Below are 19,515 nucleotides of genomic sequence, written 5' to 3'. Positions count from 1 at the left end.
TTTAGGGTCTGGAGACAGACCTGAGGGAATTATTTTAAATCTGTTTCCTGGGCTATGCCTACTTGGTCTATAAAGTTAAGTTTTTTTCACTCATTGTATATTTAAAAATGTTTACATTTTTGTCCAAGTTTTATCTACATATTACACAGTTAGCAAAGGTACCAGACTGGTGAAACTAACCTTGGTTGTTCAAAACCCATACCTAGAGGCCTATACTAATCTGCTCAAAGGGGTTCAAGAGACAGTTTTGTTCCTTGCTTTCCAAGGTCAACCAAGTCCCAGAGGAATATGGGGCATCTCTCAAAATGTCCTGTAACCACGATGAGTCATCTGTCCTCTTGTTCAGGGAGGTCATGGAGACCCCACTAGAGGGACTTAGGCCAGTGTCAGTACAAGGAGGTGGGTCAGCACAGGAAAACGCTTCTTCCATGTGGGGCTTCTTTTTATGGGGTTCAAGAGAAACACTTTTGTTGAGAAGGGGTATAGTGGGGGTGGTTCTGTTTTGTGATAAATTAAATTATATAAACTTTTCCACAATATAAAGTTACTGGGGATAGAAGGAAAGCATAGACCTAGAATATGTCACGGTTACATACTTTCTTTATTCCATGTTAGCAGAGAAACTTCTCAGAATAAATAATACCTAAACCATCGCCAATGCTGAAAATCCTAGCTAGTTTGTTGAGCTTGCTAACAGGGCATAGGGTGGGGGTTTATTTACAGAAGAGTGCCCCCCACCCCCGTTTATGGCTGCACTGGAAAATCCACACTCAAATATAAATCCTGTGTCTTCCCAACAGCTGCACAAAATGGCAAGAGAGGTGCCTCATGGCGTTCTTAGCTTATATACCCTAGCCCCTCCCCCACATACAGTTAAGGTCAACTGATTGGGTTGGAGGGGCTACTGACTCCTCTCTGGACTCCTTGATGAGTGTGGGAAGGAGGTGTGACTATAGCTTGCTGACATAGTGTTTGGAGGACACTTCCAATTAACACTACACCCCTTCCTCCAGCTCTTACATTCTTTCCACCAACCTCTTTCACAAAAATCTGTGAGCCTTAAGGGGGTAGTAAGTGTGGGATGATCTTCCTCCCATGTGGCAAGGCACTGAACTTTCAGGTCTCTGCATCGTCTGTTTTCCATGGACTGTTGGCCCATTTTGATGGGATTCTATCTACTATAAAAACACAAACAGCAAGAAGCAAGAACATCTAAATAATGGCTGCTATAATAACGTAACCCATGGGTGTAAACACAAATGCTTGAATGGTACTTTAGCAGGTGCATCACATCCATCTAACAAAACAATTACAGTGGCTTCCCACTGGGGCTTATATTATACTCTTCCACAGGGGGTTGGCCTGGCCTACAGTACCAGATGTGTGTTCCACCCCTAGAAGTGGGCATTATATCCAATCAAAAATTTCCTGGTTATGACAAAAAAAAAATTATAAAAAACAGCCAGGCGTGGTGGCGCACACCTGTAGTCCCAGCACTTGGGAGGCAGAGGCAGGTGGATCTCTGTGAGTTCAAGGCCAGCCTAGCCTACATAGTGAGTTCCAGGACAGCTGGGGCTACAGGGAGACCCTGCTTCAAAAAAGACAAAAAAAAATTTCCTGATTATACATGCACTAGACACTCCACTATTGCACCAGCAGGAAGATCTCGTTTGGTATGCTGATAGTGCAACACCAAGGGTCTGTCATTGAGCAGAATTATCCCCAGTCATCTACATATCGCCTCTGGCACCCTTCTGGAAGGGCTTTCTTCCACCCCCAGTAGGGTTCCTTCTGTGCTTAAGACTTTTTTTTTTAATGTGTATCTGGAGAATTTCCCCCCTTTATTCCCATAGTTCTTTGTATAGCCATCCTCACACCCCTCCCCTTTAACTATCCCCTTTGTATATATTTCCCCCTTATTAACACCTTCATTCTACTATTCTCTCTTGGGTTCCTTCTTTCCCCTTAACACCCTATTTCTCTTCCATATTCCTGGTCCCTGCAGTTGTATCAGGATATGCACTCACTTATAAGGATTTGGTACTAGGATCCACAAATGAAGGAGAACATAGGTCTTTTGTTTTTCTGAGTCTATGTTACTTCACTTAGTATAACAGTTTCTAAATCCATCAATTTACATGAAAATTTCATTATATCATCTTTCTTTACTGCTGAATAGAACTCCATTGTGTAAATGTACCATGTTTTCATTAACCACTCATCAGTTGAGGGGCACTTAGGTTGCTTCCATCTTAGCTATTATGAAAAGAGAAGCAATAAACATGGTTGTACAAGTGAATCTACAAAAGGATGAATCCTTTGGGTATATGCCAAGGAGAGGTATAACTGGGTCACATGGCAGGTTCACTTTTACTTTTTTAAAAGTTCTACACACTGTTTTTCATAAGGGTTACACGAGTTTGCAATCCCATCAGCAGTGAATGAGAGTTCCCCTGTCTCCACATTCTCACCAGCATTTGGTATCATTTGTTCTCTTGATCCTAGCCAGTCTGATTGGGGTAAGGTGAAACCTTAAGGTCATTTTTAATTCACATTTCCCTAATTACTTACAATGTTGAACACCATTTAAGATGTTTCTTAGCCATCTTTATTTCTTCCTTTGAGAACTCTCTGTTTAGGTCTTAAGCCCATCTTTTAATTGGGTCATTTGCTTTCTTGCTTCTTTATTTTATGAGTTCTTTGCATATTCTGGATGTTAAACCTCTATTAGATGTGTCACTGGTAAAGATCCTTTCCCACGCTGCGGGTTTTCTCTTCACTTTCTTGATTGTTTCTTTTACTTTGCAGAAGCTTTTTAGTTTAATGAGGTCCCACTTGTTGATTGTTGACCTTAATTCCTGAGCAACTGTTGTCTGATTTAAAAAATTCTTTCCTATACCTATATCTTGTAGGGTACTGCCAATGTTTTCTTATAATAATTTCAGGGTTTCCAGTTTCACATTGAAGTCTGATCCATTAGAAGTTGACCTTTGTGCAACGTGAAAGATAAAAATCTAGTTTCATTCTTCTACAGGTGGAGATGCAGTTTTGCCAGCACCATTTGTTAAAAATGATGTCTTTCCTCCACTGTGTGTTTTTGGCACTTTTGTTAAATATCAGGTGGCTAAAATTGCATGTACTTGGGTTTGGGTGTTCAATGATGTTCCATTGATCTGTGAGTCTATTTTTGTGCCAGTACCATGATGTTTTTATGACTATAGCTCTGTAGTATACTTTGAGATCTGGTATAGCAATTGCCCCAGCATTGCTCTTTGTGCTCAGGGCTGCTTTGGCTATCCAGGATCTTTTGTGCTTCCATACGAATTTAAGGATTTTTTTCCTAATTCTGTGAAGCATATCATGGGGATTTTGATTGGGATTGTGTTGAATCTATATATTGCTTTTGATAGAATGGTCATTTTCACAATATTAATTTTTCCAATCCACGATCATGGGCGGTCCTTCCATCTCCTGGTGTCCTCCTCAATCTCTTTCTTTAAAGATTGAAAATTTTTATTGTAGAGATCTTTGATGTCTTTAGTCAGGTTTAGTCTGAAATACTTTAATATTTTTACAACTATTGTGAATAGGAAAATTTCCCTGTACTCTTTCTCTGATTGCTTGTTATTGGTATATAGAAATGCTACAGACTTTTGTAGATTAATTTTGTAACCTGACACATTATGAAAAGTGATCAGTTTTACCGGTTTTCTGGTGGAACTTTTGGGATCGCTTAGATATAATATTATGTCATCTGCAAAAAGGCATAATTTGACGTCTTCTTTTCCAATTAGATATCATATCATCTGCAAAAGGCATAATTTGACCTCTTCTTTTCCAATTAACACCCCTTTAATTTCCTTCTTTTGTCTTATTGCTCTAGCAAGAGTTTCAAGCACTATATTAAAAAGGAGGGGAGATAGTGGACATCCTTGTCTAGTTCCTGATTTTAATGGGAATGCTTCCAGTTTTTTTTCCATTTAGAATGATGTTGTCTGTGGTTTTGTTCTATATAGCTTTAATTATGTTGAGGTATGTTCCTTCCAGTCCAATTCCCTTTAGAACATTTATCATGAATGCATGCTGAATTTTTTCAAAAGCCTTTTCTGCTTCTATTAAGATGACAATGTAGTTTTTGTCTTTGAGTCCATTTATATGATTGGTGATGTTTATTTACTTGTATATATTGAACCATCCCTGCATCTCTGGAATAAAGCCTACTTGATCATGGTGAATGATCTTGCAAGCATTTTCTTGAGAATTTTTGCATCTATGTTCATTAAGGATATGGGTCTACAGTTTTCTTTTTTGGTTGTGTCTTTACCAGGCTTGGATATTAGAGTGATGCTGGCTTCATAGAACAAATTTGGGAGTTCTCCCTCTGTTTCTATCATTTTGAATAATTTAAGTAGTATTGGTTGGAGGTCTTCTTTAAATGTCTGGTAGAATTCTGCTGTAAAGCCATCTGGTCCATGACTTTTCTTAGTCAGGAGGCTTGGTATTGCTGTTTTGATTTCCTTATATGTTGTGGGTCTATTTAAACTGTTAATCACTTCTTGGTTTAACTTTGATGGTTCCAGTGATTTTAGATACCCATCCATTTCCTTTAGGCTTTCAACTTTAGTGGAGAATAGGTTTTTTAACGTATTCCCTTACATTGTTCTGGATCTTTTGGCTGTCTGTTGTGATGTTTCCCTTTTCATCTCTGATTTTGTTGAGTTTGATTTGCTTTCTTTCTTTTGGTTAACTTGGCTAAGGGTCTGTCTATCTTGGTTAGCTTTTCAAAGAACCAGGTCTTAGATTCATTGATTCTTTGTATTGTTTTCTTTGTTGCTATTTCATTAATATCTGCTTTGATTTTTATTCCTTGTCTTCTGCTGGATTTGGGTTCCATTTTTTTCTTGCCTTTCTAGGGTCTTGAGTTGCAATATTAAGTCATTTATTTGTGCTCTTTCTGATTTTTTAATGTAGGCACTTAGAGCTATAAACAACCCCCTTAGGACTGTCTTTAAAGTGTCCCAGAGGTTTTGTTGTGTTGTATTGTCATTTCATTGAATTCCAGAAGAAAGTAGGCTATTTAAGTCCCCTACTATTACTGTGTTGGGGTTAATCTGTGTCTTAACATCCTGTAGTGTTGGTTTTATGAATTTGGGTGCACCAGAATTTGGTGCATATTTATGTTCAGGATTATAATTTCTTGGTTAATTTTTCCTTTGATCAGAATGAAGTGACCCTCCTTATCTCTTCTGATTAGTTTCACTTTGAAATCTGCCTTGTCAGATATTAGAATTGTAACCCCTGTTTGTTTCTTATTGCCATTTGCTTGGAATATTCTTTTCCATCCATTCACCTTAAGGTAGTGCCTGTCCTTCGATGTAAGATGGGTTTCTTGCCGACAACAAAGAGATGGATTTTGTTTCTTAATGCATTCAACTAGCCTGTGTCTTTTGACTGGGGAATTTAGCCCATTGATATTCATAGTTATTATTGAAGGATGTGTGATTGGTTGCCATCATTTTGTTTACTGATTACATTCTTTGTCTAATTTTGTGTTTCCATGATTATACCTTTACTTATTTCTTTTATTGCCCCTAAGGTATAGTTGTTCCTTTCTCAGTTCTTTGTATTGCTTCAAGTATTCTTTGAAGGGCTGATTTTGTGGGCATGTATTCTTCCAGGCTATTCTTGTTATGGAAGATTTTTCTTTCCCCCTCAACTATAATAGATATTTTTGCTAGGTAAAGTATTCTGGGCTGGCATCTATGGTTATTTAGAACTGGAAATACCTTGGTCCAGGCTGTTCTGGCTTTCATACGTTGTGTTGATAAGTCAGCTGTAATTCTGATGGGCTTTCCTTTGTATGTGACTTGTTGTTTTTCTTTTGCTGCTTTCAGTATTTCTCACTTTGTTGTATACATTTAGTGTTTTTCCTATGATATGCTGTGGGGAGTTTCTTTCTAGTCCTATTTGGCGTTCTATGTGTTTATTGTGTTTGTATGGGGATGTCTTCCTTTAATTTTGGGAAATTCTCTCTACAGTCCTGTTTAAGAGCTGGTCAATACCATTAATCTAAAATTTTTCTCTTTCCTCTATACGTATGATACATAGATTTGGTCTTTACATGGTGTCCCACATCTCCTGCATAGTCCATTCCTGTTTTTTGTTGGTTTTTTTTTCCCCTTGAGCAATCCAATTCTTCAACTTTATCCTTCAGTGTTGATATTGTTTTCCATTTGACTCATTCTAGCAGTGAGACTTTCCCCTAATGTTTCAAGTTGATTTATTGAGTTTTTCACTTCCTTCTTAATTTCAGAGTTTTCTTCAATGTTTCTATCTCTTTTGTGAATTCATTCAGAAGTTTATCCCTATCTTCTTTTAGTTCTTTGTTTGTTTGCATATTCTTTAAATTCATTGAAATCCTTGATCATGTTTATGATTGCTTTTTTAAATTCTGTGTCCTGGGTTGTCTCTAGGGGATTCTCCTCATACAACGCTTCTACAGGACTGGTGGAGTTTGGTGGGGACATAGTGTTTTGGCTTTCCATTTTATTATTATCTTTTTGTTGTGATTTTGGTATGTGAATTTCTTTTGTTGTTTGTGATTCTGGTATGAAAATCAAGTGTTCTTTTGTTGAGTTGAAGTTTGCTTCCATTTGTATTATTGGTGTGCCTTGGTTTTTTTCTTACTGGTTATGTAAAACTAGTTGATCTAGGTTTCAGATTCTCTCAGATTTTATTTTGGAGGGAACTGATGTCTTCAGATCAGCTATTCAGGATCTCCCACAGAAGCCCAAGTCAGGCCCCAGTTGGGTACACTCAGGCTTCCTTCTAACATTTGGACCCCTACTAGTGGGTACTCAGAGCACAATTTGGGAAGATCCCTAAGGGGAGGCCAGCATTTGGCACTCTCAGGTGGTCTGCTGAGTTCTCAGCCCCTACACCAGATGGAGGCCAGATCAGGCACTCTCAGGCTATCTGCTAACGTCTTACCATACCATAGGGAAGAGGTCTCAATACTTAAATGTTTTAACACTTACTGCATAAACCTCATTCCTTCACATTTGAATTTCATTTGTATCTTCAGAGCACTCAGACCTTGTGACATTCTCCATATGAGGCTGGTTCATTTTACAGCTATGTATTAATGTGTTCTAGTCATTTGGATGTGCTAAACTCAGTTTCTCATAAATACTAAGGAAAGTAGTCACAGCAGCAAATTTGTTTGAGTTCTTGTATGTTGTTAACAGTTTATCTTTGGACTTTGTAATTAAAAGCCAGCCTTGTTGTGTGTAATAGATCCTCAGATCTTTTTTTCTTTGTGTATCTTTATTATATTTCTACACTTTTCTGACATGCAGTTTCCCTGTCACAACATGAGGATGTGATTTTGTCTCCTCTATAAACCATCTGTAACTCTCTCCTAGATATTCAAAGTTCTTTTCTTCTTCTTTAAAGTTGACTAATCATACAAGAATATCTTTCGGTATTGATAATTCTGATGTGCTCTTTCAATGGGCAGTTTCAAATCTTCATTTTGTTTATATTGTTACATTTTCTTAATGTTTTAAAATTAAATTCTGTGCTTTTGCTCTGTTTTCTAGTCATGAAGTCTTATTATATGCATGTGGCATCTGTTTTTGCCTCATCTCTATTTGCCAGGTTTTCTCCTCAAATTCTTTCAGTGTCATTTTAATGTTTTATTTCAGGTGTTTTTCTTGCATTTTTGTTTCTATAACGACATGATTTGTTGTACTTATTAATCTTGTTTCTTTTTCATTTCTGAAAAAAATATTTTTCACTTATTTTGAATCGTTCACTGAAATCAGTCACCCACTCGCTGAGTTTCTATGATTCTTATGTATGTCTATGCTGTTGTACCTTGTTTCATTTCCTTGCTGACTTTGGCTCCTTTTGAAATAACACGTCCCGTCTGTTTTCCTGCCTATCTTTCTTCACTTTCTTCCCAATGGGATGTTACTCTCTCATTATTCATATATGGAATTTGAATTTCATTACTTTCCTTGTTTCTTGCTCTATGGAGTTACTTCTGTGAACTTTTAGAAGGGAACATCCAAAACTAAATCAGCTAGCCTGCAAGTTTCCCTGGTTCCCAGTTCCTTCCCCAGTCCTGTGCACAGCCCTTCCTCGCCCTTCATTGCTGCTGTTCCTGTTCTGTTTGAAGATTCTTTCCACCTGTTTCTCTTTAGTGGCGTGGTGGAGAAGGGATATGGAGTGTTCTGGAAGGGAGCTTTGGCCTGTTAATGCTGGGAGCTAAAGGATCAGGGTGCAGGGACTCCCAGGACCTTTCAGAGGCCCCTTGCATTCCCTCTGCATCTCAGCTTAATTTTCGCCTGGTGGTCATGGATGCTCCTTACTTCCCTTTTGCTTTCTCCTGTCAGATACTGATATCACATGTATCCTGTGGCTTCCATTACTGATCTTCACCTGCTCCACTGTTCGGGATGTGTGGACATGACCTGTCATTTGATGCCACTCAGCATATTCGCTATTGTTTTTTAGTTTGCTGCCCTGTCACATTTAATGTGCAAAGAACAGTTTTACATCTGTTGCTAGTGTCTCCTCAAAAAAGGTGACTTGTCTCACCTTTTGTCAACTTTTGAGAATAAGAGTTTAATTACATTTTTTAAAATACTTGTAAAGCATTGCAATATTTTCTCATGCATTTAGTATTCCATTTGTCCAAATAAGAAAAATAAAGTTCGTGGCACATGCAACCACTTTTGCCTTATGAAAACTATAGAAAGAAACAGCAGAACTGCTACAGAAGGAATAACTGAACAATTGAGGGAGCAGCCCTTTCTGAGTTATCAGATAAACTCTGTAACCTAAAAACATCACTGAGTTTCTGTATCTGATGGGAGCTGGCAAGGCCAGGCTTTGAAGTAATGATCATCTCCAGGCAAGAAATCTCAGAATGATTTAAATTCACAAGCACCTGGCACTATCACAGATTTTATTAAACTATAATTTAATAATTCAGTGATAGTGAAAAGATCCCTCCTGTTTGGATTTATTTAAAATGCTTTATCTAAATTGTTATTTATCCATTATATAGTTTCATTAAACTCAGTTATTGGTATGTTTAATTAAATTAATGATGGCTTCCTTCAAGATTTTAAGAGAGGGCAGGAGAGATGGCTCAGTGGTTAAGAGCACCAACTATTGTTGCTGAGGTCCTGGGCTCAGTTCGCAGTACTCACATGGCAGCCGAAAATCATCTGTAACTCCAGTTCCAGGGAATCCCTGACGTCTGTAGACATTGAATGCACAGGTGTACTTACATACATGCAGACAAAACATTCATACATGCAAAATACAAATAATAAATCTAAAAAGATTTATTAAGAGAGAATTAAGAGTAACAAGAAACCACCAACAGTGGTGGTGCACAACTTTAATCCCAGCGCTAAAGAGGCAGAGGCAGAACTCTGAATTTCAGGCCATCCTCCTCTATGTCAGAAGTTTGAGACCAGTCAAGGCTACATAGTGAGACTCTGTCTCAAAAAATAAAATAAAATAAAAGTGATCTAGAGTGATGGCTCAGTGGTTAAGAGCACTGACTGCTCTTGGAGAGGACCCGGTTTCGATTCCCAGCACCCACATGGTAGCTACGAATCATCCTTAGCTCCAGTTCCAGGGAAATCTGATGCCCTCTTCTGACCTCCACGGCATTGCATGACATGGGTGCACTCACATACATGCAGGCAATACACTCATACACATAAAATAAAAATAATAAGTAAAATATTTTTTAAGTAACTAGAATATTCTAAATAGATATACAGAACTTTGGGAGTTACATCAGGCAATGTGACCTTTATCCAAGGTTTATTGTTTGTCTGTTAATGGTAGTTCATAAAACTCCATCCTGATTGCCCAAGAAGAACCAGCATCCTAGAGAACACACGCACAGTTGCAGCAGACATCTGTGCAGATACTCTGAGGAAGTGGATAGTTTCTCAGGTGGGACATCTATTTTACTTTGAAATGAAGGCAAGAATTCAGGTCAGGGAAGAGGCCTTGCTGCTTGGGGAAGGAAGGTATGAAGACAGGGTCGTAAGGAAGGATTGAACTTTCAGGCAATCTTGGTTTACATAGGCAATAAGTTAGAAAACCTACTCTTGTGAAGGCCTCATGCTCTAGAGATAAAGTCACAGCTTCCCTAGCAAATAACCTTCAACTGTGTGACCTTGACATTCTTGAAGAAATTAGTTCAATATTGTCTCTGGGTTACTCGTTAGCACATTTTTTCCCTACTTAGGAAATTGACATGTCTATATGTAAATGCACTCTTGAAGAAGAGACCCGGGTTTGTGTTTGAGAAGTTTGGGTTCAATGAAGAAATCATGAAGATGTGAGACTCTTCTCTTTTTGCTTATTCCCACATCAGTGGCCAATTCCTTATTTCTGGAACGTCTATAGTAACTACTAGAGAAAAAGAAATAATGAGAAACACTAACATTGAGCTTTGATAGTTAATAAAAGAAATAATGGGAAATAGTAATCTATTATTTGTATCAGTATCAAGATAATTTTCAAGAAAAACAATGTGATTATACTAGCTAAGATGAGTTTGTATTGTATATATGAATTCCAGTCACCCATGATCCCCGATTCAACTGTTTCTATGGATAAGAAATTACCATCAGAGTTATTTGCAGTGTTTAGTTTCAATAATATCTAGGTGGCATGAACAGTGGTTAAGCCCAAGAGGATAACCTAAGCCCATGTTAAACAAACTTACCCACTATAAAATTTGATCAAGGAAATCCTTAGATCTCATCAAATCACAGCTCTGTCATCATCTACCTTCCTCTTGTAAGTCTGGATGAAGGAAAGTATATAGTATGTGATTATTCAAATTTAGTACCAGTTTTCGATTTGGGGACATTTCAGACTTTGCATTTCCAGAGTGGAGCTGCTGACCCATAAAGTCGGTGCAAATATTCCAAAATCTGAAAAGCATCCAAATCAGAATACTGCTGACCCTGAGCATTTTGGATTTATTTTATTATTGTGTGTCTGTATTATCTTCTTTTTTCTTTGATGGCTCAGACTGATCAAGTACATAAATCCTTGCACACGTTCACTTATTTGAAACACTGATTGAGTACTTTATAAGCAGCAAATGTAGCAAAGCACTCTTCAGGAGGGTCTACCAGGATTCCATCATTTTCCTTTATTGACAAATCAGTTATTATTCCTCCTCATGAATGCAAACATTCAAATTAGGTGGTGAAATAGAAATAAATTATTGGTAAGCATGTTGCATGGGATTTGTGTGCATATAATTAAAAATAATTGCTTGATCTTTCTTGATCCTCTGGAGACAATTCAATACAATTAAATGCAAAATTTAAAGTATCAGCAGATTATTTGAGGGTGAAATCACATGAATAGCAAATGCATTTCAGTTCTAAACTTTAGGAGAAAAATATGAAGGGGGTCTCCATATTTCAGTGTAACACAATACTATGGATTTGATTCAGCCAAGGCTCAGAGTGCAGGCTATATTCTTATTATGATACATGAAAAGGCTAAGAATAAAATCACATCTGAGAAATAGAAACCGTGATTTGGTGATCATAATTCAAAAACTTGTTTTTTCTGCCTATAGACCTCTTTAGATTTTCAGGTTCTAAATTGCATGTTGTGACTGCATTCATGATATTTATTGGAAAACTGCTATACATCGTTGATGTCAAGGTTTCATGGAGTTATAAAAGATGTTAAAATTATGATCCACCATGCCCTAGCAAATTTTAAAAAAGAAAGAAGCATGGTAATAAAAAATGAAGAATGGCAATATATAGACAGCTCAAGTGTGTTCACATGTGTTTAGAACTAAAACCATAGACTAGTCCATGAGTGTGAGTTGACATTTTCTGAGAAAAGAAGACAACATTTTAGCATCATTAAAGGTCAACTTGTGAGATGAGTAAGTGTAGATTAGTGATCTGAGGAAGGAGAAGGATAAGAGTTGGAGGACAACTGAAAGAAGATAGCTCTGGTGGAAAAGGCTGGAAGGTGTCCTGTGGGTTGACCAGTTGTTTGTAATCTAGCAAGTAGATTTATCTGGCTTGATCAGTATTGGACCCAGGATACGATGATTTTTCAGAAGTCTTTGGAATTTGCATTTATATATTTATTTTGAAGAAAGGAAACAACATACATTGTTTCATGCTCTTGGGTCTGAGGGCATCCCAAATAAAAGAAGGACCTACCTAGTGTACTATCCAAATTCATTTTACCATTTCATTCTTATATGAACTTATTTATCCTGGGAATCTAAAAATAATTTTCTCATTTTAATGTCCTGTGTGATTACTCACATTGGACTACAGTAACTGAGATCATGCTTTTCTATTTGATTTAAAGGTTAAAATATATTGGTTTATCACTTTTTAGTCAACTATGTGAAAAGCACAGAGTGAGTCTATTGGTGAAAGTAGTCTTGATGTGCTTAATTGCATATGTAATATAAAAATGTATCCTTCTAGAGTTTTCAAATAAAGTGAAAAGTCAGAGGACAGTCTACAGTGCATCACAGAATGGTTTTCTGTTCTAAACACAAGATGTAACACTTGCAAGTGTAGCAATAGCCTCATAGGTGTAGCTATAGGCTCCTCCCTGTGGTTGTTCTATACAACTGTGTATGCATATAATCATGCATAGTTTATCACTAACCATGTGCTATCTTACCCTGCTCTTGGCTTTCATAGTCATGTGACCCCCATGCCATGCAAAGAAGAGTTCGACATCTGCTGAGGCCCCCACTGAATTCAAGACCTTGTGGGGAAGACTCACAAGTGCGGCCTTGTCTCCTTAATGAAAACTGTTTCCAGTTCCAGTACAATCTAACAGGTATAGTTGAAATCCACTACCTCACTGTCTTCCCTGAGCATTGCCTAATGGGAGAATGCTTGTGTATGTTTTCCTTCTTGGGAGAGGAAGGCAGAGGAGAATGTACTGTGTTCATGAAAGGCTGAGGGTGTAGCTCCAGTTGCCCTTCATGGAAATGAGTACCCATTCTTGGCATGCAGATTCAGAATTTTGTAGATTTTCTCTGAAAAACAAAATGGCTTCAAAGGATACTGCAGAGCAGTGTGATTTGTCTCATGACTTGTTATTTCAGATATTCATGTTTGTGATGTTTTCCCTGTACAAAATTTTTTTAAAAAATTAAGGCGGCCTGACCAGTCAGGGATATTTGAGAGGCATCTGATGTAAGAGTCACATCGGATGAGTTGTTTAGCCACTCCGGATGTCTGGTCAGAGTCTAAAACAAAAGAATAATCATTTGCATTTATCTGCTACCTACCATTCCTCCCAGCAGTGGAGATACAAAAATGCCACCAACGTGGAACCATGTTAAACCTAAGTACAGATCCGGTGCTTCGGAACACAACACCATATTCCTGCAGAAGTAAAACAATCATCTTTGCAATAAAAAAAAAGATTCCTTGATCAGTACACATTGGAACTGCTGAGATTGCACACATGGAGAAAACCTGGCAAATTCTGTGCAGATGTCTGGTTCTTTCATGGGTGATTAACAGTGTGGCAGATTTGCCCTTTTTCTTTAGATTTTTAATTTTTATAGTAGTTTTTCAAAATTTTAATGAAATTTGATCTATTGAAAAAAAACATGTATTTTAAAGACTGGTTTTACCATCCATTAATGTGTTAGTCTTATTAAACTCTTAGATCATTTACCAAATTTAGAAAAATCTATTAGAGGTTTTCATTGACATGTTCAAGGATATTTTCCACACACACACCAACAAAAACAGTTTTTTAAGGCAAATTAATTAGAGGAAAATTACCTTACACAGAGTCTAGTTTAAAACACCAATAGCCAAATCTATAAAACTTTCCCTCATGATAGAATGATTTGAAAAATAAATTTCTGTATGTCTTTGCTTCTTTCCTTTCTATTATCTCTCTCTTGCAGCACTTGGATTTATTCCTTAAAAACACTGTAAAGTTTACACCAAAGACAGTTGTCTTAATCCAATCAATCTGCTACAGCAAATTGGCATATGCTGCGTGGCTTGTGAACCACAGAAGTTTGTTTCTCACAGTTCTGGAGACTTGTAGTGCTAGCAAACTGGATTTCAAGCAAGGGCCCCTACCCAGAGATGGTACCTTTGGAATACTTTCACATGACAGAGAGCCAGATAAGCGCTTAAAAGTCTCTTACAAAGACAGTAATCCCATTTCTGAGTTTTCCAACCTCATGATCTAATCACCATCCAAAGGCTCCATCCCCTAAAACTAGTACCTTAGGAGTTAAGGTGTCAGTATATGAATGGGGGTGGGAGGAGTGCAAACATGCAGGCCACAGGAGCTGGTGTCATATGTCATGTCTTAATGTTTTCTCTTTCAATTATCTACAACAAATAGTTTTCTGCAAACTGGTGTTTCTTTACTGTTGTGGTTAGTGTCTTTCCTGTCCTACCATAGTCGGGGCGAGATGGTTTCTAACAAACCACTCTGGGTTTTGTCTTGTTTTTGTTTTATTTTACCCCTGGAAATTACTTTGCTGCGTTCAATTAATTTGTTTACATGTTTATTTGTTTTCTAACAAAATGATTGCAAAAAGGATTTCTAAAACCATTTGGAAAGATGTAAGATTGTTTGTGGACTCTCTTCCTCCACCAGTACAGATCACCAGAACTTTGGACTCTCTTCCTCAGACCACCAGTACAGATCACCAGAACTTTGGTGTAGTTTGCTCACATGGCCATAATTTTGAAACTCGGTATCTGTGATCTTCTGCCTATAGAATGGAGCACTTGCCAACTGAGTGAAAATGCTTCCTGTGGCCAGGGCGTCAGGACCCGCCTACTCAGCTGTGTACGCAGTGATGGCAAGCCAGTCAGCATGGAGCACTGTGAGCAGGTAATGGATCATTTAACCTTGGTCTGCAGCCTTTACAGAGTTTAATAGAGATTGCAGGCTCTGATTTAAAAGGCACTGTTCAGTACAGTTATATGTACTGGTTTGGACTTACTCAAAATAATGGAGAAATGTCATTTTGCACTGGCGAAATGGGACATTTAGTAATGGATTCATTACTTCTAAGAACTTATTTATATGTTCTTGCTTTCCAACAAGCTGTTGGCATTCATGCCTTTACTACTGTGATGTGACTGCCTGTACTGGGCAAGCACTTCCTTTGCTCATGTGATAAACATGTTCTGTCACATAAGTTAGATGTTGACACTTAATATTGGACTACACTGACAATTTCAACAAATGCCCAGGTAAACAGTACAACTGCTCCTTTCTTCTCAGTCTATGTCAAAGACATCCATATCAATTTTCGAATTAGGAGGTTCTAAATTTTTCTAACTATGGAATTTGGAGAAAAACTGTAGTCAGACCCATTCCAAAGAAGTTGGCATCCCTTTGCAAATATAAATGAAAAGCACCCTGGGAGCAGTTTAACAGAAATGGGTATGCTGTCTTACTGTAAGCATCACAGAAACAATTTTTAGAATAAATTGAAGATAGGGTGCCAGGAAAAACAGGTGGTTACAGAAATTTCTGTAACAAATTATCAATCAGAAAAAAATGATTTGCCCCAATTGCCTGACCACACGTAGAATAAATACACAGAAATTAAAACAAAACAGTAATTTCCTAACCTCTCCTACACCAACTCTACTGTCGCAATGTGCTATTTAAACCAGCAATACAGACCTCAACCAGGACACTATGGACCAGACTGCCTGGACTGGATGCCTTCATTGGCAGCATTCAGAGAGTAGCTAACATAGTGTGGAATGCTGTGGGCCAACTGATGTTTCCTTATTTTAACAATTTATTTCATCAATTCTGCCTCTAAGACATTGGCTATCTCAGAAAAGAAATCACCCATTAGCAGAAGTTCCAAGTAAACGTTTGGTACACTCATACCTGTTCCAGAGGATTTGGCATCCCTTCCCCACACGTAAATGAAGAGCACTGTAAGGGAGAGTTAATGAGTAAGAGCATGCTGTTCTCCTGAAACAACTCAGAAGAGCTGTTTCGTTCTGTGTTGTTCACGAACCTCACTAGCTACTAGTTCTGAATTCCTTATATATGTAGTAAATATGTCCTTTTGATGTAAAGAAAGATATAAATTATTCACTAATAAGATCAGTTTCTCTGTTTTCTAAATGGCATATGTCAAACAAATATTTATAGACCGTCAATTTAAAGCAATCCTAAATTATTAACCTAGCTAGCACATCTGTATCACACAAATAGTCATAGATATGGTACTTTCTATTTTACCCACTTAGAAAGCGATCATGCTGTAATAACTAACTTTAGTTTGGCAAAGATGTACGGCTGCTATTTAACATGTGTTGGAGGCCAGAGTTTTCCCAATTAAACAAACTCTGTGTTATACATCTCACACAGCAGCATTCTTTGCATTTCTTAGGACATTTATTCCCTCACTAAAATATATTCTACCTTGGTCATAACAAAATGTGTACATTTTGTCTAACACTAATTTCAGAGAGGAAAGTAAAGTGTACTACCAATGTGTCCCCATGTTAGAATTATGTTGTATTTTTAGTCCAGTTGGTCATTTTTGGCTTCAGGTAAGTTGTTTATTTATCTTTGTTCCTTTGTTTGTTTGTTTGTCTGTTTGTTTGAGACAGGAACTCCCTGTAGCCCCAGCTGGTCTGGAACTCACTATGTAGATCAGGCTGGCTTCAATCTCACAGAGATCCACCTGCCTTTGCCCCCCTAGCACCGGGGTTAAAGGTGTTTGTCAATATGCCTGGCATCTCTGTTCCTCTTTTGCATGCTATGCTAGCCTTACTATTACTTTTGAGCTCTCCGTGTTCGGTCAGTCCATCTCAGGGTTCTGGGTAGAGTGCTGACACATCTTCCTACTTCTTTGCTGATTGAACAACATGGAAGATCTCTCTATCATGTGATGGCCTACTTAACCAGTAGCTGAAGGGCAGGTCTTTGCTACAGTTCAGAGTTTTATAATAAAAATTTTTAGATCACAAAATTTCACTTGTGAAATAAGGACAATCATTTTTTGTAACCATCAATTTATAAAAAAGGGTATTTGTTCTCCTGTCAAAATGTGGAATAAAGGATATCCCCACCCATAAAAGGATAGGGATTTGATTTCATAATAAAGTTGTGTCTTGTTTCATTGCAGCGTAATCTGGAAAAGCCCCAGAGAATGAGCATTCCCTGTTTAGTGGAATGTGTGGTCAACTGTCAGCTCTCAGGGTGGACAACGTGGACAGAGTGTTCACAAACCTGTGGCCAAGGAGGTATTTGGTTTCCCTGTTTGTTCCTACTTTTAGAAATATCTTACAGTATACCATAACTGATACCTGGGATGAGGCAGCATAATCATTTGAAGGTAACACAAGGCTGACCCAGAGAAGTAGAGACTTCAGATCAAGCCAGCAGGCCCAGCAAAGGTAGCAGAAAGGATCTGTAACTACAGAGTTCAGGCGAACTGCTTGCCCTGTGGGTCAGTATCCATTCAGAAGGTCCTAAACTCTACATGTGGCCTCGGTAGTTTTAGAAGGATTACATATTACATCAGTAAGTTTGGCACAGTGACTTAACTGACTAGAGACTCACTTCTACACATGTACAGAGAAGGGTAGTTTCTGTTTCAAAGAGTCAGTCAAGCACACAGGTTGACAGAAATTGTCACTTTAATATCACCAAGTTTCCCTAGATGGTGACATCATTGTGCTCTGTGGAGATTGTGGGCCAGGCTAGAAGCAATATACATCTCTTCTTTATATATTCCATAAGAAAAAATTTAGTCTATGTTCCCAACCCAACTCAGTGCAAGGGGCTGTGGCAGGAAATGTAGTTAGAGATGGCCAGCTGCTTCTCAGTGTTCCACTATGATAGAAACTGAGTGTGAGTCTTTGGGGAGTGGATTGCTATCAATCACAGTACAAGATCTCAGGACTTCAGTATGTAAGTAATGAGTGGTAGCAGGGGATGTGGAGCTCAGACAGTTCTCAGAAGCTAGGCAAATGAGAATGATGGCATGCAACCCTGAGGCTAAAGCAAGAGCCCTAACATTTGTCTATGGGTGAAAAGGTATACCTTGTCATAAAAGGAAAACAGGCAGTGGGTATAGGATGAACTCCAGTCTTGAAAAGGTTACAATTTATCACCAGATGAATGTCAGAAACTTAGAAACCTAGGAAGAAATCTTGGCATTATGGCTAGTCACCAAGTAAGGGAAAAGGAGGAAGGAACTTCAAGTTGGAGAAATCATGAGATCTGGGGGAAGAAGACACAAATATCTGGATCTCATTGCATACCAAAGATAAAGATATTTGGAAACTGTTTTCTAGAAGTCCTGAAGTTGGAATAGGGTATGAGCTCACTTCTAAGCTACTTACAAATGGGTGCACTAGGGTTACTAACTCTTTGTCTTAGTCTCACGACTGAGTGCAGAGCAAGGCAGGAAGCAACATATACAACATGCAATAGCGATTCATCTGTGACATCAGCTTTAAGAGCCCAGAGAAGGAAGCGGTGAAAATGGCAGTGAGGACTTTAGGAAAGTGCAGCTGAGGAAAACAGACAGATTTTTTACACAGAGCATCACTCACAGTGAAAGTATGGGAATCTCTGATCCCAATGATAACATACCATCTTCTGCAAAAATTAGTACAAAAGCCTCAGGAAACCAATTGTTAAGTTTTGAGACCACGTTCCAGGGCTCAGTCTATACAGCTAGTCAAATGTAGCTACATGGTACAACTTCCATGAGGAACCACTTCAAAGTTGGGTAAGTCGAGGTTCAAATTGCAGTGGTTTAAGCAAATGTCTTGATCATTCTTGCTAAGACAACTGGGCCAGCTGACCATGGCTAAAACCTCTAACACCATGAACCAAAATGCACCTTTCATCTTTACAAATTGATGACCTCAGGTATTTGTTATAGTGATGGAACGCTGACCCACACAAGCTTTGTTTATGGCTTCAGAATTCAATGTCATGAGGTTTAGGAAGTCACACAGGATAACAACTGACATTTTGGGGTATTTAAACTTCATTCCTGCCTTCTTCTTTCTACCCATCAGTACAGAGGATTATAAGACTCTCCTGGATCTCTTAAAAATCTATTCTTCAATAGATTCAACCACATCTATTACTCACTTTTATAATTCATCTTTTTACTTCACTCAATATTCTTTTTTAACTTATTTTAACTTTTTTATTATGTGTGTATATGTATGCATGTGGTAGGTTTGTGCATGTGAGCACAGGTGCCTTCAGAGGCCAGAAGAAGGTGTAATATCCCCTGGACTGTAGTTACAGGCTGTTGTGAACTGCTGGACATGGGTGCTGGGAGTCAAACTCCAGTTCTCCTCAAGAGTAGTATGAGCTATTAACCACTGAGCATATATCTAGCCCCAGTGTGATACCCTTATACTTAGTCACACACTAAGTGATATTTTATAAGTGAAAATGTGATCAAGTGTTTTCTAA

General features: G+C 38.1%; 1 protein-coding gene across 1 annotated transcript in view; it reads left to right on the top strand.

Moving 5' to 3' along the window:
- The window catches only part of Thsd7b (thrombospondin type 1 domain containing 7B), a 571,555-nt gene that overhangs the window by 505,426 nt on the left and 46,614 nt on the right, over window positions 1-19,515 (top strand). The window contains exons 17-19 of the mRNA XM_029563816.1: window positions 12,744-12,885; window positions 14,810-14,925; window positions 17,198-17,315. Of these exons, the coding sequence (XP_029419676.1) occupies window positions 12,744-12,885; window positions 14,810-14,925; window positions 17,198-17,315 (376 nt within the window). The remainder of the gene's footprint in view (window positions 1-12,743; window positions 12,886-14,809; window positions 14,926-17,197; window positions 17,316-19,515) is intronic.

This window comes from Nannospalax galili, unplaced genomic scaffold, assembly GCF_000622305.1.
Source record: "Nannospalax galili isolate Female #2095 unplaced genomic scaffold, S.galili_v1.0 scaffold135, whole genome shotgun sequence".
NCBI lineage: Eukaryota > Metazoa > Chordata > Mammalia > Rodentia > Spalacidae > Nannospalax > Nannospalax galili.
The sequence above is the reverse complement of the archived record's forward strand: the minus strand, read 5'-3'. Positions and strand labels throughout refer to the sequence as shown.